Source organism: Myxine glutinosa, chromosome 9, assembly GCF_964187855.1.
Source record: "Myxine glutinosa chromosome 9, kmMyxGlut1.1, whole genome shotgun sequence".
Lineage (NCBI taxonomy): Eukaryota > Metazoa > Chordata > Myxini > Myxiniformes > Myxinidae > Myxine > Myxine glutinosa.
Window position 1 is genome coordinate 93,871,770 of NC_136269.1, and position 27,816 is coordinate 93,899,585.

Below are 27,816 nucleotides of genomic sequence, written 5' to 3' on the forward strand. Positions count from 1 at the left end.
TCAAAGGACAACTCACCACCCTTACGATGTGGGCGTTGAATATATTTTTCCCAGTTACGAGTGTAACAAAGGTGATGGTACACAATATCTCTAGCAAGTAAATCACCAGAAGTTATCACATCACCTAGCTTTACCTGCCAAGTCTTGTTTCCACTCTTATTGACAATATCTGTGAAATGCGAGCCTCTACTATAACTAGTACAAGGATGGAGAACCTCATTAGTATCTTTCTGGCAAAAGAAACATTTATCTCTGAAGAATGAGTCACTTTTGCTTTGAGATCTTGTAACTGTTGACACAGTTGTTGCTGAAGTTGACGGTGCTGCTCGGTTTTGAGGATTCGATGGTCGTCCCCTCTTGCGGTTCGTCAGATTTGAAATATTCCTTGATTCACAAGATTTACTAAAGTTCACTTCATCACGTTTGATATGAGCACGATTTGTCACTGCCTTGTAACATTGCTTGTGCCATGTAGCCTTTTTTTCTTTAAGTACTACTGAAGAAACATCACATAGTCTCTTACTCGCTGACGCAAAGCTTAAGTTGCCAAGTTGCACTCTTTTGTGTAAGCTGCTAAGAAATGTTTCATATGAAGCACATTTGAAATTGGCATGAGCAACGTCAACCAAAGGTTCAGGATTTCTCTCTTGGCAGAATACACAAAGTTCGTAACTTGTGCATTGCTTCTTAGAAGGCGGCTCTTCAAACGATGACATTATGCGGCGGTGAAGCTGAAATCCAACTTGTCTATGAATACCTGTAAGATAAAAAAGAACAAAGCAAATGTTCATATTTCTTTCATTATTGTAATTATAGTTATCTATGTGTAGTTTAAGACTGTAGAAATTAGAATACATACAAAATTGCAAAAAACGGCGGCCATTTTGAAATTCAAAATGGCCGCCAAAGACGCCATTGAAAAAAATGGAACCAACTCAGGTCTTGTTGCCAAGGGTATATAGATGCAAAAAAACATTGGTTCCACTAGTGTAGCAAATTTTGCACTTACATATAATAATTCTACATAACACCATGGACTACAAGGTAGGACAGTTTCAACACGCACCATCCGTCACCAACTCAATGAAAGGGGGTTCTATGGTAGGAGACACAGGAGGACCCCACTGCTTAGAAAGCCTGACTGGAGTTTGTCAAAACACTCCTGAACAAGCCAAAACCCTTCTGTGAGAATGTCCTGTGGACAGATGAGTCCAAATTAGAGCTTTTTGGTAAAGCACATCATCTCTATGTTTACAGAAAACAAAATAAAGCCTGTAGTGAAATCGTATTCGTACTGAACCCGGGGTGATGCTTGCTGCTCGTTGACACCGCTAGGGGCGTGACTATAAGACCCGCTGCTGCGAACGGTGCTCCGAGACTTCTCCCTGTGACATGTTACATCGGTAGCCTCGCTAACGGTACGCCTGTATAGAATATCTAGCTTGCTTGCATTGAATGATACTAGGGCATGCCCGTACTATATATATATCTAAAATTATATCCCCCCCCTCTATTTACATGAAATGGTTTGGTCCATTCGCAAAGCCAAAGCGAACGGCTTGCGAGTACGGTGACAATCCCCCCCCTCTATTTACATGAAATGGTTTGGTCCATTCGCAAAGCCAAAGCGAACGGCTTGCGAGTACGGTGACAACCTCCCCCCCCCCCCCCCCCCTCTATTTACATGAAATGGTTTGGTCCAAAGCGAACGGCTTGCGGAGTTTGGTAAAGAAATCGCCATAGCTCGGTAACTACTTCTCCGATTAATATGAAACCTTGAAAAGGCACATCCTCAGGTCCCCAGCAATATACCTGGCAAGTTTCAAGTATATCGGACCCGTGGTTGTCGAGAAACAGCGGTCACAGACAAACAAACACACAGACACACAGACACACACACACACAGAGATTACTGGAATTATAGATAGACTAGGGCATGCCCGTACTATATATAAGCTAGGACGTGCCCGTACGTGGGTGCCCGTTCCTTGCCAAAAAAAAAAAAAAAAAAAATTTGTGTAGGGGTGTGTGTGTGTAAACATCCTAGGGCGTGCCCGTACGTGGGTGCAAAAAAACATGCGTGCAAACAACAACAACAAAAAAAAACTTTGAAACCACGTGGCAGTAACGACCACAGAACCCCCCCCCCCCTCTATTTACATGAATGGTTTGGTCCATTCGCAACGACCACAGAACCCCCCCCCCTCTATTTACATGCAATGGTTTGGTCCAAAGCGAACGGCTTGCAGTGTTTGGTAAAGAAATCGCCATAGCTCGGTAACTACTTGTCCGATTAATATGAAACCTTGAAAAGGCACATCCTCGGGTCCCCAGCAATATACCTGGCAAGTTTAAAGTATATCGGACCGGTAGTTGTCGAGAAACAGCGGTCACAGACAAACATACACACATACACACATACGCACATACACACATACACACATACACACATACACACAGAGATTAATGGAATTATAGATAGATGAATGGACCCATGAGATGTCGCATCGTATACTTATTGTGTATTTCTACTTTACAGGAATGATGTGATGATCTAAATGCAATTAAACCAACCATTGGACTAAAGTTGTGTGGACCTGATTGGTTTTCCACAACAAAGCCTTCAAAGAAAAGAACACCTTCCCTACATTCAAACATAGAGGAGGGTCTGTGATGTTTTGGGGTTCCTGTGCTGCCCCTGGCACTGAGTGCATTGAATGTGTGCATGGCATCATGAAATCAGATTTTGAAATCAGATTTTGAAATCAGAATCATGAAATCAGAGATTACCTAGGCATTTTGGAGCGCAATGTTCAACCCAGTGTCAGAAAATCTGTTTGACTCTCAAAGAAAAGCTGCTGTGCAAGACCCATGTCGACACATCGACATGGGTCTTGCAGCAGGACAATGGCCCGAAACACACTTCAAAAAGCACCCAGGAATGGTTCAAGATGAAACGCTGGATTGTTCTGAAGTGGCCAGCAACGAGTCCAGATCTAAATTCAATTGAACACCTGTGGGGAGGCCTGAAACCAGCATTTGGAAGAAGGCACCCTTCAAATCTAGGAGAACTGGAGCAGTTTGCACAAGAAGGGTGGGTCAAACTGCCAGTAGAGAGGTGGAGGAAGCTCATTCATGGCTATAGGAAGCGCTTGACTGCAGTTATTTTGTCCAAAGGCTGTGCTACCAAATATTAAGTCCTGGGTGTCAATAATTTTGTCAATGCCATTTCTTTTTATTTTCTGATTTAAAAGGATATATTAAGTTCTGAATCAAAAACAAAGGTTCTGTAATTCTGTAAACAAAGGTTCCCAATGGAACTTAACAGTTTCACCAACACCACACTCAACGCCTCTGAGGAAGAGAACTAGTTTGCTCTCGAAACGTCAGGTGATTAATAAAGAGTTTAAATTATTTTTACTGCTCAGTGTGCTTTCCTTTACAGTATATATATATAGCTTGGTCTCTCTCAGGACTCTGTCTACTACCACCTCCTTTCTGGTCTTTCACCTTCTGTTCTTATTTGTCACGTCCACCTCCCTCCCCCCCCCAGGCTTGTGCAGGATGCACATGGTCACCCATTTCTGGTGAAACTCCCAAAATAGAGGATCAGTGCTTACCTCCACTCATTCATTCCACTTTTTCGTGCCTGTGGAACCATCTTCTGCATTCTCTTCAATCTCATGCTTCCCTCCAGGTGTTCAAGACAGCTGTTCCTCATCACTGCCACCTCCTCCCTCCCCGAAATGCCCAAGCATTCTCCTTCAAGATGTCCAGTTTTTCTTTCCTGAGAGTTTCCTTCTGTATCAATTCTGTCCACCGCACACGTCCTTCCCTGCCCCCATTCCTCCATAAACCCATTGTTTGTACAATTCTCCCTCTATTTTATCCTTTAACCCCCACCCTCCACTTTCTGTTATTCCTTTTGTCCTGATGCATCCTGATCCGTTCAGTGTTTTAGCTCTTCATGGAAGCTTGACTCTGTATCCAAAAAATAAATAAACGTGTGTGATTGAATTATGTTGAATGCAGATGAGAAATCTATGAAAGTAGCCCCCACACATAACACCCAATTGTATAAATGTGTCGTTGGACAGTGTTCATAAGGCACAGGACCGCATCGTCAGATTTGCCTGGTTGATAGGCATATTGAAATTTGTCTATACTAGGGCATGCCCGTACTATATATAAGCTAGGACGTGCCCGTACGTGGGTGCCCGTTCCTTGCAAAAAAAAAAAAACTGCAAAAAAAAAAAAAACTGCAAAAAAAAAACAATGGTTTGGTCCATTCGCAACGACCACAGAACCCCCCCCCCCCCCTCTATTTACATGAATGGTTTGGTCCATTCGCAAAGCCAAAGCGAACGACCACAGAACCCCCCCCCCCTCTATTTACATGAATGGTTTGGTCCATTCGCAAAGCCAAAGCGAACGACCACAGAACCCCCCCCCCCCCTCTATTTACATGAATGGTTTGGTCCATTCGCAACGGCAAAGCGAACGGCGAACGGCTAAATCGCCATAGCTCGGTAAGTACTTGTCCGATTAATTTCAAACCTTGAAAAGGCACATCCTCGGGTCCCCAGCAATATACCTGGCAAGTTTCAAGTATATCGGACCGGTAGTTGTCGAGAAACAGCGGTCACAGACAAACGTACAGACGTACAGACGTACAAACGTACAGAGATTACTGGAATTATAGATAGACTAGGGCATTGCCCGTACTATATCTATATCTAAAATTATATCCCCCCCCTCTATTTACATGAAATGGTTTGGTCCAAAGCGAACGGCTTGCGAGTACGGTGACAATCCCCCCCCTCTATTTACATGCAATGGTTTGGTCCAAAGCGAACGGCTTCCGGAGTTTGGTAAAGAAATCGCCATCGCGTGCACAAACGCGCAGGAAAGCGAATGAATCGCAAATTCGGTTTTATTAGTTTTAAAACATAGTTTAACGCCAACATAGTTTGCAAACGTGAAATAAATGAATACGCTGTCAAATGTGCCATCCGAGGCAGAGTGTGTCCTCCACGTTCGGCACACGCGATCGTTCGCTGCTCTCTGATTGGTTGAATCGTTTTTTGGACATAGCTCGGTAAGTAATTGTCCGATTAATATGAAACCTTGAAAAGGCACATCCTCGGGTCCCCAGCAATATACCTGGCAAGTTAAAAGTATATCGGACCCGTGGTTGTCGAGAAACAGCGGTCACAGACAAACAAACGTACAGACGTACAGACGTACAGAGATTACTGGAATTATAGATAGATAATTCACTAGTGGCTGGGGAAGAAATCTCATGACAATTCTCTCCAAACACTTCATTATCAATGAGGTCAATGCGATCGGTCTGTGGACACTCAATTCAGATGATTGAGCTTTCTTGAGTGCTGGAACAACTGTGGAAGATTTCCAGCATGATGGAATTGAATGCAAATCCGTTCACTGCTGGAAGAGAACAGAGTGAGGCACTGCTGGCTGTCTGGCACATTCTTTAAGAACCCGGCCGCAGATCTTATCCAGACCAGCTGCTTCGCGAGGATGGAAGGTCTTCAACATTTTTTTCTATTTTGTTTACTTTGATGACTGTATGCTGGCCTTCTGTTTCAGAGAAAGCAGAGCACTGTACTGAAATCAGGTCAAATGACATGATTTGTGTCAAAGTGGAATTATTTGTGTGAAGCAGCACTATTTGTGTTTCAGAGACACAGAGCACTATTTCTGTTAAAAATAATTTCATGTATTACATTTAATCTCCCAGCTGTAAATTTAATCAGGGCACTTGGACCTACTCTTTTGGAAAGGCACAATGGGATTTTAAACATCCACACCCTAAATGCAATTTCGTGCAGTACCGCTTTATTTGAAGGACCAGTTACTATGAGACACAGCACTCTCTGCTGGCACAGCACCCGAATGAGAGATTTTTTCTGGTTTGATTCCAAAGGGGAACAATCCTGGAGCAGACATCTCAGAGCAAGTGCACCACCAACTGATTATTTATGACACCCCTAAGCCAACAAGGCTGATTCTCGCTAATTGAGATGACAAACTAAAGCCGCAAATTTGCTTATTACCCTCGCCTGAGGAGAGGGTATCGCATTTGAGTCCGTTTGTTTGTCTGTTTGTCTGTCTGTCTATTTGTCCGCACAGAATAAATATGATTTTCTCTGCAAACCTTGATCCAATTGACAGGAACTTTTCACCATAGGTGCAACTCCACCTGTAGAATTTTTTTAATGATAATTATGACGTCATAGGTCACGTGGTTCGGCCGCCATCTTGGAAAAACCGAAAAAAATTGCTCCTCTATATCTCCGAAAACGCCGAATATAAAAAATTGAGACATGGCTCATTGTAAAGAACTCTCCATGAGGAATAACATATGTTAATGATGATGTTATAGGTGCCTCCATTATGACGTCATAATTCGACAAGTACAAAACTTCATCCTATCAAGATTAAATTTCTTGAGCGTCATGTAGGCATCAATTGGTGGAGAAAATAAAAAGAATGATGACGTCATTGGTCACGTGTTTCGGCCGCCATCTTGGAAAAACCGAAAACATTTGCACCTCAATATCTCTGAAAGCGTTGCAGAGGAAAAAATGAGACATGGCTCATTGTAAAGAACTCTCCATGGGGAATAAAATATGTTAATGATGATGTCATAGGTGCCTCCATTATGACGTCATAATTCGACAAGTACAAAACTTCATCGATCAAGATTAAATTAATTGAGCATAATCTAGGAATAAATAAGAGGAGAAAAAATAATAATGATGACGTCATCGGTCACGTGGTTGGGCCGTCATATTTGTTTTAACACAAAAGCCTTAAAAACCACTGAAAATACATCCTGGCGAGGGTTTGTAGTCTGATTGCTCTTTCTAGTTTAGCAGATGCTATCCCAGTCTTTTGAAAACATCCACCGTGCATTAGCACTAATATTTTGTTTTTCTCGAATTTTGTTTCAGAAAAGTCATTTTCAGCAATATTAGACAAATAATGAGATTGCATATTATTGTCCAAATATAAAGACATTAAATTAGCCTTTGTATTTATATTGAACATACATTATGGTTAAATGAAAGATACCTAACACATTAGAATACTTTGATATAATATACAGTAATACGTTTCTGTAGCCAGGTACATGCAATATTTGTACACACCTGTCTTTGAAGAAGTATGTTTCATCACGGATCTGAGCAACAGCGTCAATATTCTTAAAGTTTCTGCACAAATCCAAGTTTGTCACAGGTCCATCCGTCGGACTTTGAGTGGGAACTCTTGGTTTAACTCCACTCCGCGCCCCTGTGAGATAATACGTTGCATGTTCAACTCAACTAATAAAGAGGTATATTCAAATTTTCGTTAATGAAGGGCCTTAATACATTGTGCTTCACCTGTGCCTCCCTTATAGACCTAAAATATTAACTATTGGTACGAGAATGCTGCTGCTCAATGACAAATACAAACATACCATACAAATCTTGGATTCCGTCGATGTCATCTTTGGGAAGATGGAAGTTTTCAATGAAACTGTAACTTGGAAACATCAGTGCATTTTTGTCTTTTGAATGCTCCAAACCCAACGCATGTCCAAACTCGTGAGCAGCCACAAGAAACAGACTGTATCCTGCACACATGCACACACCTCTCATGAGTGTCTTAACAATGCTCAACAAGCCCAATGCCATCCTATCGGAGAAGGAAATAGTGACAGATCAGTGAAGGCAATGAAAATAGTATTTAGTGTCGTAAAAAAATACTATTTAAATATAGTAAATAAGAAGACCACTTGTTTTGCATCTTCAGATGCATATGGCTGCCTAAGCAGTTTCTAGGCTATTGGGTACAATCCTGGAGGGGTCGCAACTCCAACACAGGACATTCGAATGGCTCATTCTTCCCAGTAATCTGGTACTCATTTTGCCGACCTCGGAAGGATGAGCAGGCTGAGTCAACCCACCTGGTGTTAATTCAACGACATGACAGGGGCTTGAACTCAGGACACTGAAATTTCAAGCTAGCCACCTTAACCGTTAAGCTAACACCAGGCTTTGCAAGTATGGTAAATACTAATAGTACAGTATTAATAGCAAAATAGTATTTTCATTAAATGTGGAATCTTGTTTTTGCTGGTGCTCAAAATATTCTCATTTTAACACCTTTGAGGTTCGTTTTGTTTTCGTTTTTCTGGAAGTGAAAATAATGGATAAAAAAAAAGTGATGATGTGATGAGAGTGATTTGACAAAATATTCAACAACTTAATTGAGAATATGAATAAGATTATATTCAGAAATTTATTCTGGTGGGCCCCTATAAATATGTTTATCTTACTTAGGATTAAATCAATGGCCATTATGTCATAAATAATGCATCGACATCATACAAGAAGTTCAGTTACGATTTGAATTTTGTTAAATTTTCAAATATAAACTTCTTCACTGTTATGGCGCCAGGAGCCATGTTCACCACCGACAAAATAATGCTGCCTCCTGGATGTGCAAAGCCGGAAGTTTATCCCTTTAATTTTAGTTAAGGTAATGCGCAACTCGCTGAGTGAATTCAATCGTAATTTGAAGCCAGAATATATACTATCAAATGGATTTGAAAACTTCATTTTAGAGATAATGTTTTGTGTGTATGTGGTACAGTGGCCTGCAAAAGTATTCACCCCCCTCCAATGTTTTCACATTTTAATGCCACCTGAGCTTATTTCATAATGCTTTCAAATCAAACTTAATACAGTATATAGAGTCTTCACAAACGATTCCAAAATGATAAAGCTGAAAAAATGCAGATAAAATGTGAATAAGTTAGATTAAAAGAGAAAATTAGATTATTCTCTGCTGCATAAGTGTTCAAACCCTCTGCCTAATTAACCCTCAATCATTTCAGGAGCAAATTATTTGCTTCAAAGGTTACAAAATAAGTGTAATATGTTTTATCTGTATGTAATCAGTGATTTAACTTAAAAATTGAGCTCCCCCACTTATCTAAGGAGTTTTAAGGTACAACTCACTTGGTCAACCAATAAGGAAAACATGCAGACCAAGGAGCTCTCCAAAGAAGTCAGACATAAAGTGGTGGAGAAGCACCGTTCAGGAGAGGGTTACACAGTACCTTCAGAAAGTAATCAGTCCCCTTGACTTTTTTCACATTGTGTTGTGTACAGCCTGAATTTTAAATGTATAAATTAAGACTTTTTTGTCTTTGATCTACACATAATGTCAAAGTGGAATTTTTTACAAAATAAAAAAAAAAGAAATACAGAAATACATAATTTACATCAGAATTCAACCCACTGAGTCCATACTTTGTGGAAGCACCTTTGGCAGCGATTACAGCTTTGAGTCTTCTTGGGTATGTCTGTATCAGCTTTGCACATCTGGATTTGGGAGGTTTCTCCCATTCTTCCTTGCAGATTTGCTCAAGCTCTGTCAAGTTGGATGAGGGGCATTGGTGAACAGAAATCTTCAGGTCTTTCCACAGATGCTCAATTTGATTCAAGTCTGGGCTGTAGCTGGGCCACTCACGGACTTTGACGTTCTTATTCTGAAGCCATTCCTGTGTTGCTTTGGCTGTATGCTTGGGGTCATTGTCCTGTTGGAAAATAAATCTTTGCTGCAGTCTAAGATGTTTTGCACTTTGAAGCAGGTCCTCCTCAAGGATTTGCCTGTATTTGACTCCACTCATTGTTCTCTTTATCCTTGTCATGGATCAATGTCATGTCATGGATTTATCCTTGTCATATCGATGTCATGGATCAGTCACTGCTGCTGAGAGGCATCCTGATAGGATGATGCTGCCACCACCATGCTTTATGGTAGGGGTGGTGTTAGATGGGTGATGAGCTGTGCTCAATTTCCGCCAGATGTAGCGCTTTGCTTTCAGGCCAAAGAGTTAAATTTTCGTCTCATCAGAACACAGAATATTTTGCCTCATGCTCTCTGAGTCTTTCATGTGCTTTTTTGCAAACTCCAGGAATTCTGTCATGGGCATTTTTCTCATGAGTGGCTTCCGTCTGGCCACTCACTGATAAAGCCGAGATTTGTGAAGTGCTGCGGAGACTGTTGTCCTTCCAGCAGGTTCTCCCATCTCAGCCAAGGAACTCTGTAGTTCTGTCACAGTGGTCATTGGGTTCTTGGTCACTTCCCTGACCACTATCCTTCTTGCCCGGTTGCCCAGTTTAGTCAGACAGCCAGCGCTAGGAAGAGCCTGGGTTGTTTCATATTATATCCATGTCCTAATGATTGAGCTCACTGTGCTCTTGGGAACTTTCAACACTCTGAAACAAATTGTGTGTGTGTGTTTGTTGTTTGTTGTGTGTTTAAAACAAACAACAAATTGTTTTTAATCATTACCCAGGTTTACAGACAGTTCCTTGGACTTCATGGTGGAATTTCTGCTCTAACTGTGGGACCTTATATAGAAAAGTGTGTTTCTTGCTAAATCATGTCCAATCAACTGCATCGGCCACAGGTGGACTCCAATCAAGTTGTAGAGACATCGCAAGGATAATCAAAGGAAATTGGATGCACCTCAATTCAATTTGCAGTGTCATAGCAAACGAGTTGAATACGTATTGACACGAGACATTTCAGCTTTTCATTGTCCCCCGTCGCGGAGCGAAAGGGGGACTATGGTTTTCCCCTCCGTCCGTGTGTGCGTCCGTCCGTGCGTCCGTCCGTGCGTGCGTCTGTCCGTGCGTGCGTCCGTCCGTCCGTGCATGCGGGCGTGCGTGCGTAAGCGAAGGACCGAATTCTAATCTGGTGTGTGGGTGCAACCCACGTCAGAATCCAAAATGGCCGCCGCCATGTATGTCTGAAACTTGTGAGCGGAATATCTTGAAAAATAAGCGAAGTACCAACTTCTAATCTGGTGTGTGGGTGTATCTAGGCATAAGGAAGAACGCTATTGAAAATTGGGTCGCCACGTTAAAATCCAAGATGGCCGCCACGATATATATGTCTGAACCTTGTGAGCGAAATATCTTGAAAAATAAACGAACTACTAACTTCTAATCTAGTGTGTGGGTGTATCTACGCATAAGGAAGAACGCTATTGAAAATTGGGTCGCCACGTCAAAATCCACGATGGCCGCCACTATATATATATATGTCTGAACCTTGTGAGCGAAATATCTTGAAAAATAAGCGAAGTACCAACTTCTAATCTGGTGTGTGGGTGTATTTAGGCATAAGGAATAACGCTATTGCAAATTTGGTCGCCACGTCAAAATTCAAGATTGCCGCCACCATATATATGTCTGAAACTTGTGAGCGAAATATCTTGAAATATAAACGAACTACTAACTTCTAATCTGGTGTGTGGGTGTATCTACGCATAAGGAAGAAAGCTATTGAAAATTGGGTCACCACTGCAAAATCCAAGATGGCCACCTTGCGTCCTCCACTTTGTCAACTCACATCACTTCACCGACGGAGACCTAGGCGTAACGCTTGTTTTTTTTATTAATGTCTAAAAAATCCCCCCCCAAAAAATTACACTTAGCCATTATGGGGTATAATGTGTAGATGAGTGACAAAAAAAATCTCAATTTAATCCATTTTAATTTCAGGCAGTGTCTGAATACTTTTCCAACCATTGAATTTTGATTTGCATCGGTTTTATGAAGGTATTCCTGACACATAACCTCTTTCAACTCCAACATTGTTTTGTTGGATCTCTTTTTTTTTTTTCTTTTTTTTTTTTTTGTATACAAGATCGAGGCTCGTGAAAGAGCGAACATTAATCACACAGAAAGACAAACAGACACATAAAACAAATAACATCGGGAGCGGTAGACAAGATGAGGAGAGCGGGGGAAGGACACAAACACAACATTTGAGAGCAGGGACCGAGAGACATGGAGACATCGAGAGATCTGTGGGAGGGAGAGGGCTTTGGGGGGGAGGCATGTGAAGGGGGGGAGGCATGTGAAGGGGGGGGGTGGGAGAGGTATAAACATATGGACACTGCCAGGATTTCCAGGAAAGAAGTTGGAATTTCAAACAAGGTGGATCTGGGGTGAATTAGTGGGGGTAGAAAAGATCAAGGTTATGGATGGGGGAAGATAAGAGATGGTGGTGAACAGCTGTTTTAAAGACCTGGAGGGAGGAGAGGGATTGAAGGGAGTGTGGGAGTTTGTTCCACAGGCGGGAGAAAAGAGGAATGAAAGAGTGAAGGTGAGCAGAGAGCCGAGATTTCGGCAGTTTAACCATCAGAGGGTTGCTGGCAGATCTTGTGCGACCTGTAGGAATATTTGGGGGACAGAGCACAGAGAGAGCTGGGGGAGCAAGGCCGGAGAGGAATCGGTAGAAGACAGAAAGGCCACCTACCTGCCTGCGGTGAGTGAGTGAAAGGCCCTCAGAGATAGCTTCATCGCGGGAGATTCCAATGATTTTGAAAGCTTTGGATTCAACAGCGTGAAGCCGAGCCAGGTGTGAGGCAGGAGCACCAGCCCATAGGGGAGAACAGTATTCCATTGAGCTGCGGATGAAAGCCTTGTATGTGGTGAGGAGCTCAGGTGTGCCGAGTAAGGACTTCGCACGACGGAGGATGCCCAGTCGGCGACTGGCTTTGGAGGCCAGCTTGGAAATGTGGTTTTCCCAAGAAAGATCATGGCAGATAGTGAGACCCAAAAGCTTGAGTGACAGAACTTCTTGGAGAGGATTGTTGAGAAAGTAGATGGGAGGGTTGTCCAGTCGATCTTTTCGGAGAGACATAGTAAGAGAGTGAGATTTGTCAGGATTGAAAGACATGTTCCACTTGTTTGACCAGTCTGTGATTTTGTCCAGGTCTTCAGAGAGTGAGGAGGCCGCAGACTGCCGATCTGAGGGAAGAGGAATGGAGCGGCAGAGAGTGGAGTCATCAGCAAAGAGATAGAGAGGATTTTCCAGAGAGTCAGAGAGATCATTGATAAAGACCAGAAAAAGCACAGGGCCCAGCACACTTCCTTGGGGAACTCCAGCCTGAACAGGAAGGGGAGATGAGAGAAATCCATTCAGGGCCACACGTTGACTACGACCAGAGAGGAAGTCCGCAAGCCATGCATGGAGATTTCCATGGATACCATAGGAGGAGAGTTTGGTGAGCAGAGCTGGGTGCCAGACCGTATCAAAGGCCCTTGATATGTCAAGGGAGACAGCTCTGATTTCCTGTTTGGCATTGAGGACCTCCATCCATTGTTGAGACAGCAGAAGCAGCATGTCCAGAGTAGAGTGACCTGGTCTGAAACCAAATTGATGATCAGAGATCAAGCCATTGGAGAAGAGGAAAGATTTCATATCCGAAGCAATGATGGATTCCATGACTTTGCTGATAATTGGGAGGAGGCTGATTGGTCTGTAGTTGCAAGGATCTGTTTTTGCACCTTTTTTGTGTAAAGCGGTAATGTTAGCTGATTTCCAGGATGCTGGCAGATGACCTTGAGCAAAAGATAGGGTGAAAAGAACAGAGAGAGGGTGAGATAGAGCGGCAGAGCAGGATTTTAGGACCCGTGGGCTGATGCCGTCTGGTCCAGTTGCAGAATCAGAGTCGAGGTTTGACAAAAACTCCTCCACCTTGTCAGGAGAGAAGGACACAGAGTCCAGGAGTAGTTGGGTTCGACTGGGAAAGGTGGGAACAGAGAGAGATGGGTTTGGGACTAAGGATTTTGAGGCGAACACAGAGTTGAGGCATTCGGCTTTGTCACGTGCGATGTCAACTGTGTGGCCATTTGAGGTAAGGGAGGGGATGGAGGGGGAACAAACACCAGAAACGGATTTGACCAGACGCCACCAGGATTTGGAGGAAGGAGACAGGTTTGAGAGTTCATTCTTGAGTGAGGAGAGATAGTGCTTCCTGGCACTCCTGAGGGTAGACACACACTTGTTCCGAGCTTGGTGGAAGGAACTGAGATTTCCTTCAGTTGGATTAGCCTTCCAAGAGGCAAAGGCAAGTTGTTTCAGGGCAACTGCCTCACCACAAGATTCAGTGTACCATGGACGGGAGGAAGGGTAAGACAATTGAAGGCGAGATGGGATAAAACTGTGCATGAGAGAGATCCGTTTGCTTTGGAAGAATTCCCAGGAAGAATTGATGTCAGAGGCAGTGGAGATGGGAGACCAATCCAGACGATTGATGGCTGCTTGAAGACCGTCCCAGTCAGCCTGAGTGAAATGCCAGACTCGTCGACACTGAGGAGGCTCTCTGAGAATGGCCAGAGAGATGTCCACTTTGACAAGCACATGATCAGAAGAACCGATTGGAGCAGAAGAAGAGCAGCAGACATTAGCAGGGAAGTTTGTCATAACCAAGTCTAGAAGAGAAGATACTCCATTGGCTGAGATCCGGGTCGGGAAATTGACAGATTGTGTCAATCCCAGTGAGTCACAGAAGTCCTTTGCTGAGGTGCCATGACTAGTGAGAGAGGAACCCACACCCAACCAGGTGGCATGATGACAGTTGAAGTCACCACATATGAGGAAGAGAGAGTTGGGATGAGTGGATAGAAGTTGGTCCATGTTGTCAGACATTGAAATGTAGATGGAGTCATCACTGTTTGGGGGACGGTACAGAACACATATGAACAAAAGGTGGGAGCGGAGAGGAAGCCGTAACCAGAGGTACTCCTGCGGGTGAGGAGGAAAGAGAGCAGTGCAAGGAGAGTGAGGAAGAGAGTTTTTGACAAAGATAGCCACCCCACCACCAGGCCGAGGCTCAGGTCTATCATACCGGAGGAGCGAGTAACCAGGAAGAGATATTAAGGAATCAGAGACATCTTGAAGGAGGAAAGTCTCTGTTAAGCAGATCAAGTCTGGATTGTCAGAAGCAACCTGTATGGAGAGATCAGTCAGGTTTGAGCGAAGGCCCCGGATGTTTGAGGTCCATACCGTTAATGAAGAGAGAGGGGGAGCATCGGGTACAGGACAGGGGAGGGGAGGAGTAGGGTAAGATGAAGGATGAGAGGGGGAGGTAGGGAGAGCAGTTGATAGTGTTTCAGATGTTGCAGAAGAGTTCCAAGAAAGGGAAGGATGAGGAGGATGAAAGGTTTGATGGTGAAGGGATGCGGCACAGTGAGGGGTTGTTTGAGGGGGGGCAGAGGAAAGTAGAAGGTTTGGGGGGGGTGGAGGTATGAGATAGAAGGGAGACGAAGTGGGGAGGAGGCAGCTTGGAGGAGGAGGGGGGAGGAGAGAGAATTGGAGAGGAATGGTATGGGGGGAGAATTGAAAGGGAGGGATTGGGGGGGAGTTTTGAAGGGGAGGAGTGAGGGGGGAGTTTAGGAGGGGAGGGGCAAGGGGGGAGTTTTGGAGGGAAGGGGAAAGGGGGGAGATCAGGAGTGGAGGGGCAAGGGGGGGGATTAGGAGGGGAGGGGCAAAGGGGAAGTTTAGGAGGGGAAGGGCAAGGGGGGAGTTCAGGAGTGGAGGGGCAAGGGGGGAGTTTAAGAGTGGAGGGGCAAGGGGGAAGTTTCGGAGTGTAGGTGCAAGGGGGGGGATTTGGATGGGAGGGGCAAGAGGAGAGTTTAGAAAGTGGATGATTAATGAAAGACGAACATTGATAACAAATTGGGTTTGTTGTGATTTTCAAGTTAGCAATCCGATTCAGAACGATGGAGGAGGGATGGAATGAATGTGAATTTAGACCATGTAGTGAGGGAGACGTATGAGATATTGAATTTCTTTTTTTTGAAGTGGAATGAGTTGGAGAGGAAATTGAGAAAAGCCTTTTAAATAGGAAGAAAAACAGCGTGTTGTAATATACCACTGAATAAAAAACAGAAGGGGAAAGGTTAAACATATTTAAATAATATTTAAACAGAACTATGAACAATCTTATATGCACAAAAATACCAACGGGGGGGGAGCCGAGAGGGACCACCACGAGTCACGTGAACAGGGCAAACGGTGGATGGCAAGGAGATAATGGGGGTGGGGCGAACAGCACACCTGGACAGAAAATACAGGATGAGACAACAGTACACGTGGAGAAAATAAAATAAATGTTTTTGTTTTTTTTGGTTTTTTTGGGGAGGGGGGGTGGGGATTTAGAACGTTAGACAGTATTATGTTCGGGGTAGAAGGGAAAAAACCAAGAGCCAAGCAAAACATGCTTAAGTTAATAAAACACCGACGGGGGTACAACTACAAGGCCACACACAAGGGCAGAAAACGATTAATTAATTACGAGTTACAAGAAATTCAAACCAAAACTAACTATAATCAAACAATATCGCATGGACGATAAAATAACGAGTTGAAATTTGACAATCTATCTGGGGAAATGGGGGAGAAACACGTGGTCGAAGAACGAACGAACGAATAAGAATGAATAAACGAATGAGCACAGAGAAGGTAATGTCTTTTTTTGTTTGTTTTTTTGAGTTGAGATTTGAGATCTTCATATAAATTTGGCATTATTGGTCGGGGGTGAATACTTTTGCAGGCCACTGTATGTATGCAGCTTGTGTATATATGTGTATGGGATTAAAACCAGGGCTACACATTTAATTTACAATATTAATTTTATAAATTACAAGCAGATAACCCGGTTCCACCAGACTGTTATGTGGGAATTTGTTCCCAATGGAGTGCGGAATATTTCGGGAGTTTGCTAGGAATGTGATTTGAAAGTATCAAACTTTGAAAGTATCAAAAATTTTCTGCAGGGACCCACGGAAAATCCACGTAATGCAAAATTTGACTTCAAGTCCTCAACCCCTTTCTTCTTCAAGTCCTCAACTCCAGCCACCTCCCAGCCCAAGTCCTCAACCCCAAGTCTTCAAACCCCCTCCCCATCCCAAATAGTCAACCCCCTCTCCTCGCTAGTTCTCTGTCCCCTTTTTGCTCCCCCCCCCCCCCCACCCCAACTCTCTTAAGTCTCCTCCACCTTTCATCTTCTAGTTCTCAACTCCCCGCTCCCAACCCCAAGTCTTCAACCCTCCAAGCCTCACCTCCCCTTTCATATCCCTGTGCTTTCTCTGCCCCCCCCCCCCCAACCACACTCCAACTCTCTGTCCTCCACTCCCCATTTCTTCTTCAAGTCCTCACATCCCCCCCTCCCCAACCCCAAATCCTCATAATAGTCACGATCTGATCTGTTTAGACTGCCAAGGTTTCTCTGTGAAGAAAATTAACGAAAATGTAATTATAGGTTGGGCAGAACTGACTGAATAGTTTGTGGTTATATATTATATTTTTACTTCCAGTGTGCGTGCAAACCAGCGACTCTGAGCCTATGCACTGCCCGTGGGCACAACCTAGCCACAAAAATGTACACAACTCAAAATTGCTGAATATCGATATTTGTAGTCGTCCACGTGCACTTAATCTGGATCCAAGAGCTCTTAAGTGAGGTATCATTCTGTATTATATGTGCTGTGATTACCAAGTTTACCCAGTTCAGACATAATTGTGCAAGTTGCATTTATATAGGAATAAAGATGTAGATGTGTCTATGAAGCTTGTGACGACAAGATACGTCATAATTTATCAAGGTGATACATGAATGACAATGAATTAAACGAACGAAGTGGCATTGAAATAGTTTCACTCCATGTGTTTATAATGGAGCAATCAGTAGACTGATATACACTACAATAAATACTGATTGAACACTATAATCAATGCAGTTTATCAGTGCAAACAGCACCTGAACCAGGGCAGAGACCCCATTTTTTGTCAATGTCATAGTTTGAAGTTGTCGCACACCAAGCCTTTCCATCGCTTCGCCCAGTGGTGGTACATGTGTCAAAGGTCTCTCCCAAGAAGATGAAAGGAAAGGTGCAGCTGGACCCTTCCGAATTGCCACCATTCGTACCCTCAGCTGAAAATAAAGCGTATCGCTAGTGATGTTGCTTGACCAAATATAACAAAATAAAACACATACAAACACAATGGGCCATTTTGGAATGCTCAACAAAACCATCATATTTAAATTAAGTAAGATCAACTTTCTTCTCTCTGCCAATCCTTCTCTCTGCCAATCCTTCTCTCTGCCAAACTTCGTAACCACAGCTGGGCCCATCACCCATCTCTGTCAAATCTTCCCCCTTGCCCCTCCCCCCCAAATCTTCCCAAACACCCATCCCTTTCAAATCTCCCCCGCTGCCCCTTCCCTCCTAAACTCCCCCCACACCCCTCCCCTCCGAGACTCTCCCTCACTCCTCCCCTCCTAGACTCCCCTCTCACCCCTCCTCCTCAAAGCGTCCTCCCCGCTTCTTCCCCCTTCCAACTTTCACCTTCATCTTCCTCAACCTTCTGCCTCACTCTTCCCCCTCCTCAAATAACACCTCACTGCACCTCACCCAAACACCATCAAACCTTTTGTCCGCCCCATTCTTCCCTTTCTCCAAGCTATTCTGTAATCTCTGACACACCTGCAACAGCTCTCCCTCCCTCTTCCTCCTCTTCCACATCCTGCCCTACCGCTCCCTCCCCCTGTTCTGTATCCGATGCTCCCCCTTCCTCTTCCTTAACAGTATGGACCTCAAACATCCGGGGCCTTCGCTCAAACTTAACTGATCTCTCCATACAGGTTGCTTCTGACAAACCAGACGTGATCTGCTTAACAGAAACCTTCCTCCTTCATGATGTCTCTGATTCCTTGTTATCTCTCCCAGGTTACTCCCTCCTCCGGTATGATAGACCTGAGCCTCGTCCTGGAGGTGGGGTTGCTATCTTTATAAAAAAACTCTCTTCCTCACGCGCCCTGCACTGCCCTCTCTCCACCTCACCCCCAGGAATACCTTTGCCTACGGCTTCCCCTTCGCTCCCACCTTTTGTTCATATGCGTGTTGTACCGTCCACCAAACAGTGATGACTCCATCTACATCTCGCTGTCTGATAATATGGACCAACTTCTATCTACCCACCCCAACTCTCTCTTCCTCATATGTGGTGATTTCAACTGTCACCATGCCAGTTGGCTGGGGGTGGGTACCTCTCTCACCAGCCATGGCTCTTCAGCAAAGGAATTCTGTGACTCACTGGGACTGACACAATCTGTCAATTTCCCAACCCGGATCTCAGTCAACGGAGAATCTTCTCTTCTGGACTTGGTTATGACTAACTTCCCTGAAAATGTCTGCTGCTCTTCTTCTGCTCCAATCGGCTCTTCTGATCATGTGCTTGTTAAAGTGGACATCTCTCTGACCATTTTCAGGGAGCCTCCTCAGCGTCGACGAGTCTGGCATTTCACTCAGGCCAACTGGCACGGTCTTCAAGCAGCCATCAATCATCTGGACTGGTCTCCCATCTCTACTGCCTCTGACATCAACTCATCCTGGGAATTCTTCCAAAGTAAATTGCTCTCTCTCATGCACAGATTTATCCCTTCTCATCTTCAGTTGTCATACCCTTCCTCCCGTCCATGGTACACGGAATCTTGTGGTGAGGCTATTGCCCAGAAACAACTTGCTTTCGTCTCCTGGAAAGCAAATCCAATGGAAGGAAATCTCATTTCCTTTCACAAAGCCCGAAACAAGTGTGTGTCCACCCTCAGGAGAGCCAGGAAACAATATCTCTCCGTCCTCAGGACCGAACTCTCTTATCTGTCTCCCTCTTCCAAATCCTGGTGGCGTCTGGTGAAATCTGTTTCTGGTGTTTGTTCCCCCTCCATCCCCTCCCTCACCTTAAATGGCCACACGGCTGACTCCGCACGTGAAAAAGCTGAATGCCTCAACTCTGTGTTTGCCTCTAAATCTTGTGTCCCAAACCCATCCCTCTCTGTACCCACCGTACCCAGTCGTACCCAGCTGCTCCTGGACTCTGTGTCCTTTCCTCCTGACAAGGTGGAAAAGTTTCTGTCAACCCTCGACTCTGATTCTGCAACTGGACCTGACGGCATCAGCCCACGGGTCCTAAAATCATGTTCTTCCGCTCTTTCACTCCCCCTCTCTGTTCTCTTCACCCTCTCTTTTGCTCAAGGTCATCTTCCATCTGCTTGGAAATCTGCCAACATCACCGCTTTGCACAAAAAAGGTGCAAAAACAGATCCCAGCAACTACAGACCAATCAGCCTTCTCCCAATTATCAGCAAAGTCATGGAATCCATCATTGCTTCAGATATGAAATCTTTCCTCTTCTCCAATGGCTTGATCTCTGATCATCAATTTGGTTTCAGACCTGGACACTCCACTCTGGACATGCTGCTTCTGCTTTCTCAACAATGGATGGAGGTCCTCAATGCCAAACAGGAAATTAGAGCAGTCTCCCTTGACATATCACGTGCCTTTGATACGGTCTGGCACCCCGCTCTGCTCACCAAACTCTCCTCTTTTGGTATCCATGGAAATCTCCATGCATGGCTGGCGGACTTCCTCTCTAGTCATAGTCAACGTGTGGCCCTGAATGGGTTTCTCTCATCTCCTCTTCCTGTTCAGGCTGGAGTTCCCCAAGGCAGTGTTCTGGGCCCTGTGCTTTTTCTGGTCTTCATCAATGATCTCTCTGACTCTCTTGAAAATCCTCTCTATCTCTTTGCTGACGACTCTACTCTCTGTCGCTCCATTCTTCATCCCTCAGATCGGCAGTCTGCAGCCTCCTCACTCTCTGCAGACCTTGACAAAATCACAGACTGGGCAAACAAGTGGAACATGTCTTTCAATCCTGACAAATCTCACACTCTTACAATGTCTCTCCGAAAACACCGACTGGACAACCCTCCCATCCACTTTCTGAATAATCCTCTCCAAGAAGTTCTGTCACTCAAGCTTTTGGGTCTCACTATCTGCCATGATCTTTCCTGGAAAAACCACATTTCAAATCTGGCCTCCAAAGCCAGTCGCCGACTGGGCATCCTCCGTCGTGCGAAGTCCTTCCTTGGCACACCTGAGCTCCTCACCACATACAAGGCTTTCATCCGCAGCTCAATGGAATACTGCTCTCCCCTCTGGGCTGGTGCTCCTGCCTCACACCTAGCTCGCCTTCACACTGTTGAAACCAAAGCATTCAGAATCATTGGAATCTCCCGCGATGAAGCTAACTCCAAGGGCCTCTCACTCACTCACCGCAGGCAGGTTGGTGGTCTTTCCGTCTTCTACCGACTCCTCTCTGGCCTTGCCCCCCCAGCTCTGTCTTGGCTCTGTCCCGCAAATATTCCTACAGGTCGCACAAGATCTGCGTGCAACCCTCTTATGGTCAAACTACCAAAATCAAGACTCTCTGCTCACCTTCACTCCTTCATTCCTCTTTTCTCCCGCCTCTGGAACAAACTCCCTCACTCTCTTCAATCCCACTCCACCCTCCAAGTCTTTAAAACAGCTGTTCACCACCATCTCTTATCTTCCCCCATCCAAAACCTTGATCTTTTCTACCCCCGCTAATTTCACCCCAATTCCACTTTTTGAAATACCAACTTTTGTCCTGGAAGTCCTTGGTGTCCTTGTGCTTTATACTTCTCCCTCCCCCCCCCCCCCTTCCCACGTCTCCTCCCCCCGGGCCCTCTCCCTTCCACACATCTCCCTGCTCTCGGATGTTGTGTGTGTGTACTTCCCCTTTTCTCCCCATCTTGTCTTCCGCTCCCTCTTTTTGTGTATTTTGTTTGTCTGGTCGATTTGTTTGTGAAGTTAATGTTAGCTCTTTCACGAGCCTCGATTCAGTATACAAAAAAAACACAAAAAAAAAAAAAACTATCATATTGGTCCTTCACAGACAGGGTGTTGCATCACGGAGTATCCCATCTTTCAAAGGGGGCATTAAGCTGACTGCTCTCTCCACTTGCACTTGCTTGTAGGTCTTCGAGACCCTATGGTACTTTACCCAATGAGCATTCCATTGTGTACCAATATCTCAGGCAAAGTTAAAATTTCTGCTTAGCGCCTTTGGGCTTCATGAAAAGCGCTATACAAAATAAATGAATTATTATTATTATTATTATTAATATACGGTGGCACCGCATCGTAACCACAGCTGGGCCACAGTGATGATGCAACCAGCAAACCAAATTCATAATTTCATCCTTTCTCATATTTAAACATCCAAAAATATGTCTTTATTTAAGTCTTTATTTAAGTCTTTATTTAAGTAGTGTTTTAAAAAGTTTATATTTAAACTGCACGAGGGACTGAGGTTCTGGCAAGCAGCCTAATATGGTCCAAATGTCTGAGCCTCAATGATTGCTGCTTTATAAATTGCAACAGGATTTTCACAACCTCCTGCACCATGTTTTGACATTCACATGATGAGAGCTCAGCAACAAGCCAGGGCAAACAGCATTAACAATTATGACTCGTCATTAAATATGACCTTGACGTACTTTCTCGTGGGCAGAAACCATATTTCTTGTCATCATCATAGTTAGAAGTGGTGGAACACCAATAAGAGCCATCTGTGCGTCCCTCCTGTGTGCACGCGGAGTAAGTCTTTCCCTGAAACGTGAAGGGAAATTTGCAAGGCTCCTCGTTTGCGTTGCCTCCGAACGTGCTCAGCTCTGCACAACAGGGACACAATGACCGACCATGTGGATTGCAAAACACAATGACAGATTTTGTGGTTTTAAGTGGAATACTGGGCTACAAAGATAACACAATTACCTACATTTTGGTGAATACCAAATTAACTACATTTGACTATGTGGATTGCAAAACAAAATGACAGATTTTGAGGTTTTCAGTGGAATGCTGCGCTGCAAAGATAATACATAATTACCTACATTTTGGTGAAAGACAATTCTAGGTTGGCCTGTTTAAGCCTCATGGTGCTGTGACCAGAGCTGCTGGTACAAATCCCACATACTCATAACTCTGTTGATTTGTCTGTGATCTCCTATTGTCGCCATAAATCCATGTAATAGTACACCAATATCTACGAATGTCTTTTGTCCTAAATGTAACTAGAAAGCATCAAAAAATGCAAAGCCCATCCGCGTCCGTTTCGATTCAGATGTCTTCTTCTTCTTCTTCCGTATGCTCGAAATAACGAAAACAGTTTTTAAAAATACAGACTTGGCATTTAATACGGAATATTTTTTTTGTGGGGGTGAACTTACTTTTCAAGATGTCTTAGAACCAAAAGTTCATTGGAATTATGTTGAAATTATTCTAGATTTTGTTAATGTGACCTTTAAAAGAAACAAAAACCACATTTGACATTTCGAAGCAAATAAATTGATCCTTGAAAGTGATGTAAACTGATATCGAACTCAATTCACGGACGGTACTGTGTTAAACTTCTGTACGTTTTCCAGAAGTATCTCTTTATTTTGCACATTAGCCAAAAATAAATTCAACAAAAACAAAAGCTAAATTATGACTGGGATTACGGACAGTAAAATTACAGTTCAGTACTTCGTGTAACCCCCACGAGCATTCAGGAGAGCACGTACACGTCGAGGCATGCTGTTCACAAGATTTGCCAAGGTTTGGACAGGAATCGCTTGCCATGCAGTGACAATAGCCTGCTGCAATAAACGCACAGAGGTAGGCTGCTGGTCCAAGTTGTCGATTTGACGCGTTAATTCGGCCCACAAGTTCTCTATCAGATTCATATCCGGGGACATGGCAGGCCACTCCATATGCTCTACACCACGGTCAGCAAGAAAGTGTTGGATCATGCGAGCATGATGAGGCCGTGCATTGTCATCTTGGAAGACAAAGTTTCCTCGAAAGGCTGCACGAGCAAATGGAAGCAATGTTTCTTCCAGAATGACCCTGTACTTGAACTGGTTCAGGTTTCCATTCAAAACAACAAGGTCAGTTTTGCCCCCTGCATAAAAAGCAGCCCCAACGGTCACCCCATCACCTCCAGCTTGGACTCTTGGCACTATACAATCTTCGTTGTGGGCTTCATGCCTTGTCTGCGCACTCGGACGCGGCCATCTTGACGATAGACCAGAAATCTAGACTCGTCACTGAAGGTCACGTGATTCCAGTGTCCTGGCTGCCATTGACGGTGCTCTCTGGCCCACTGCAATCGGCGCTGGCTGTGTTGTCTGGTCAGGCGTGGCTTTCTGAGGGGACGCCTGGCACGATAGCCTGCTTGAACCACTCGTTGGTTGACTAGCCTTCTGGATACAGGCACATTTGTCAGTTGCTGCCACTCAGCCCTAAGCCGATTAGCTGACTTGGTACGGCCATTGCAGACTAACCGGTGCAGCTGGCGATCATCTCTCCTTGTGGTTGTGCGTGGACGTCCTGGCCTCGGTATTGGAGTAGGGACACCCCTCTGAGCATTTCGTTTCAGGATCTTTGACACCTGACCTTGAGTGATGCCATACTGCCGAGCAATAGCACGCTGTTTCATGCCAGAATTTCGTAAAGCCACCACTCCATGACAAACAGCATTGTCAAGTTGACGGACCATCTCCAGAGGAAGCAGCAATAACTTTTGTAGACATGCAGCAGTTGTTTTCCACTAATACAGAATGCAACAACCCTTATATACCCGATTGTGAAGCCTATCGTCAAATGTACCTGTCCTTACATTTTGTCACGCCACCTGTGATATAATCCTGTTATTGACTTCTTGCTGCGAAAGACAATCAGTGACATGGTTCTCTCAACAAAGACATCACCGAAGGGTAAAATAAACTCACCAGATTGATATACTGAGTTCAGAAAGTAAACCCAAGTCAAGAAAAAAAAAAATTCCATATTAAATGCCAAGTCTGTACAAAATGAAAATTTATGATTTTACTCAATCTTGACCTTTTGATCTAAAAAAAACAATCAGCTTCTGCCTTTTGATTGCTGAATCAATTATGTGACCCAATATGCGAATTATTAAAATTTCAGGTCAATTGGATGAAAAGTGATGATTTTATGTGATGCTGACCTTTGACCTTTTGACCAAATTATTAATTTGCCTTCTTCATATTCTCATAATAAAGCTTTGTTGAAAATTTGATGACAAACCTCAATTGGTGAATTTAAATTTCAGGTAAATTGGATGAAAATTGATGATTTTCGGTGACGCTGACCTTTAACCTTTTGACAAAATTATTAATTTGTCTTCTCCGTATTATCATAATAAAGCTTTGGTGAAAATTTGATGACAATAGCTCAAATGGTAAAAAAAAAGTTACGGTCCAGACAGACAGACAGACAAACACACACACACACACACACACACACACACACACAGACACACACATAGAGACACACAGACAGACAAACAAACAAACACAGACACACACACACACACACACACACACACACACACACACACGTGATTGCAAAACCCCATCTCCTGCTGCGCAGGGGACAGGCTATCAAGTACAATCTCCTCAGCAATCCTTATATCACTAGAGAGACAAAAAGTTCCTTAATTTTTCCCACATTGTATTTTGTCCAATATAGAAAGAGGTATCCCGCCCACTTCATCACCTCCCGCCCACTCTGAGACAAGTGGCCATTCACGTGGCCCCACTTGCTTCCTCATTTTTGTCCCCGGTCGCACAGCGGAGCGAAAGGGGGACTATGGTTTTCCCCTCCGTCCGTGTGTGCGTGCGTGCGTCCATGCGTGCGTGCGAACGTGAGTGCGCAAGCAAAGGACCGAATTCTAATTTGGTGTGTGGGTGCAACCCACGTCAAAATCCAAGATGGCCGCCGCCATGTATGTCTGAACCTTGTGAGCGGAATATCTTGAAAAATAAGTGAAGTACCAACTTCTAATCTGGTGTGTGGGTGTATCTACGCATAAGGAAGAACGCTATTGAAAATTGGGTCGCCATGTCAAAATCCAAGATGGCCGCCACCTTAAATATGTCTGAACCTTGTGAGCGAAATATCGTGAAAAATAAACGAACTAATAACGTCTAATCTGGTGTATGGGTGTATCTACACATAAGGAAGAACGCTATTGAAAATTGGGTCGCCACGTGAAAATCCAAGATGGCCGCCACCATATACATGTCTGAACCTTGTGAGCGAAATATCTTGAAAAATAAACGAACTACTAACTTCTAATCTGGTGTTTGGGTGTATCTACGCATAAGGAAGAACGCTATTGAAAATTGGGTCGCCACGTCAAAATCAAAGATGGCCGCCTTGCGTCTTCCACTTTGTCAACTCATCACTTCACCGACGGGTGACCTCGGCATAACGCTTATCCTACATGATATTATGATTATCTGCAGGTGACAGACTATAACATGCTTTTGCTTTTTGATTGTTACATTTTCACAACTATAAAAAGTGATGTAAAATCCATTTAGTTAAATTGTAGATTTTATTTTGAATATTTTGAATATCATTAGTTTAATTTGTTGTCCAACGATTTTCTTTAGGAAACTTCTACTGGAAAGAATTATTTTCTGTGCTACATAAATCTTACAAGAATTTGATATTCGATGTAAATTATTTTTTACTTCAACAAAATGGATCTAAAGCTGTAGAAACGTTGCCATTTCTTTGGAAGTTTCACCTTCTCCCACCCCAAGCAAAATTTTGAGGATCAATGCAAAATGATTAATAAACTAGATGGTATTCATAGAATACTTACCCTGCACAGTCAACTTGGTTTGAGCCAACTCTTCTGTTTTTGAAGGTTTTTTTTCTTTGATCCAATATGGCTGCCAGACCACGTGAGCAATGACATCATAAATTTACATTCTATAATACAATTATTTTTGCGTAGATCATGCTCAATAAATTTCAAAACTAATCAGACTAAGCGTTGTCCCTGTCGAATTATGACGTCATAATTAAGGCACTGATGACATAACCATTAACATATCTTGTTCCCCATGGGGAGTACTTGAAAATGAGCCATGTTTCAATTTTTTCCATGGAGAGGTTTCGAAGATGAAGAGGTGTAACGTTTTTCCAAGTTGGCGTCCGTACCACATGACATATGACGTTATAATTATGAATAAAAAAATTCTGCAGGCTTTGGCGCTCCGATAGTAAAATTTCGTGTCAATCGGACCAACGGCTGCCGAGAAAATGGATTTTTAAAATGCAGACATGCATGTACGACACACGTACGCAACCGAATGCCTAACCCTGTTTTCGCTTCATGAGCGCAGGGTAATAAAGATCACAAGGTTCATGCACAGTGGCGTTACCATCAACAGTGAGCTAAACTGTGATCCTGGTGTGCAACTGAAATTTTTTTTTTAAAGACATAGTGAAAGGTGTCACCGACAGTGGTAGGAGCACAGCAGTCACAGCTGTGGAACGTTCCACCCTTGGTAGGGATCATCAGTACAAAAATAGTGACCTCCACCATCGTCTGTGGCATGAAAGATATTTTGGACTCGTAGGTGTCCATAGCTCCAGACTTTAAAACTGTGGATGCGATTTCAGCTTTTAACGTTGGAATTGACATGTTATTGTGAATTGTGCGAGCAAGAGGAGGGGAGGAAGGCCGTGAAAGTTTGTGGGTTTTTTTTGTTTGTTTTTTTGTTTTTTATATACAGGATCGAGGCTCGTGAAAGAGCTAACATTTATCACACAAAAAATCAAACAGACACACAAAACATATAATAAGGGGAACGGTAGACAAGACGGGGAGAGAAGGGGAAGCACACAATCACAACATTTGAGAGCAGGGACATCGGGAGATCTGTGGGAGGGAGAGGGCTTGGGGGGAGGATGCGTGGGAAAGGGGGGAGGAGGCGTGAGAAAGGGGGGAGGAGGCGTGGGAAGAGGGGGTGGGAGGTGGGAGAAGTATAAAACACAAGGACACTGCTAGTGTTTTCAAATCTACTTCCCTCAATTTAACAAAAACTGATCCACTATAAATTCCAAACCATTGTGGATTAGCATTTGATTTAGTAGGACGGATTATCCTTTTTTGATTGTCCGAAAGGGGCTTTAGTTTCATTAAGTAACAAGATTTATTTTTTATACTTGGGCTAAGGCTCAAAATAGAGCTGACACACAA

The 27,816-nt window shown here is 43.9% G+C and overlaps 1 protein-coding gene across 1 annotated transcript in view; it reads right to left on the reverse strand.

Annotated features, from left to right (window-relative positions):
• The window catches only part of MMP2 (matrix metallopeptidase 2), a 60,165-nt gene that overhangs the window by 11,189 nt on the left and 21,160 nt on the right, over positions 1-27,816 (reverse strand). Inside the window, exons 7-10 of the mRNA XM_068128809.2 lie at positions 22,247-22,420; positions 17,645-17,818; positions 7,490-7,645; positions 7,179-7,320 (exon numbers count right to left, since the gene is read on the reverse strand). Of these exons, the coding sequence (XP_067984910.2) occupies positions 7,179-7,320; positions 7,490-7,645; positions 17,645-17,818; positions 22,247-22,420 (646 nt within the window). The remainder of the gene's footprint in view (positions 1-7,178; positions 7,321-7,489; positions 7,646-17,644; positions 17,819-22,246; positions 22,421-27,816) is intronic.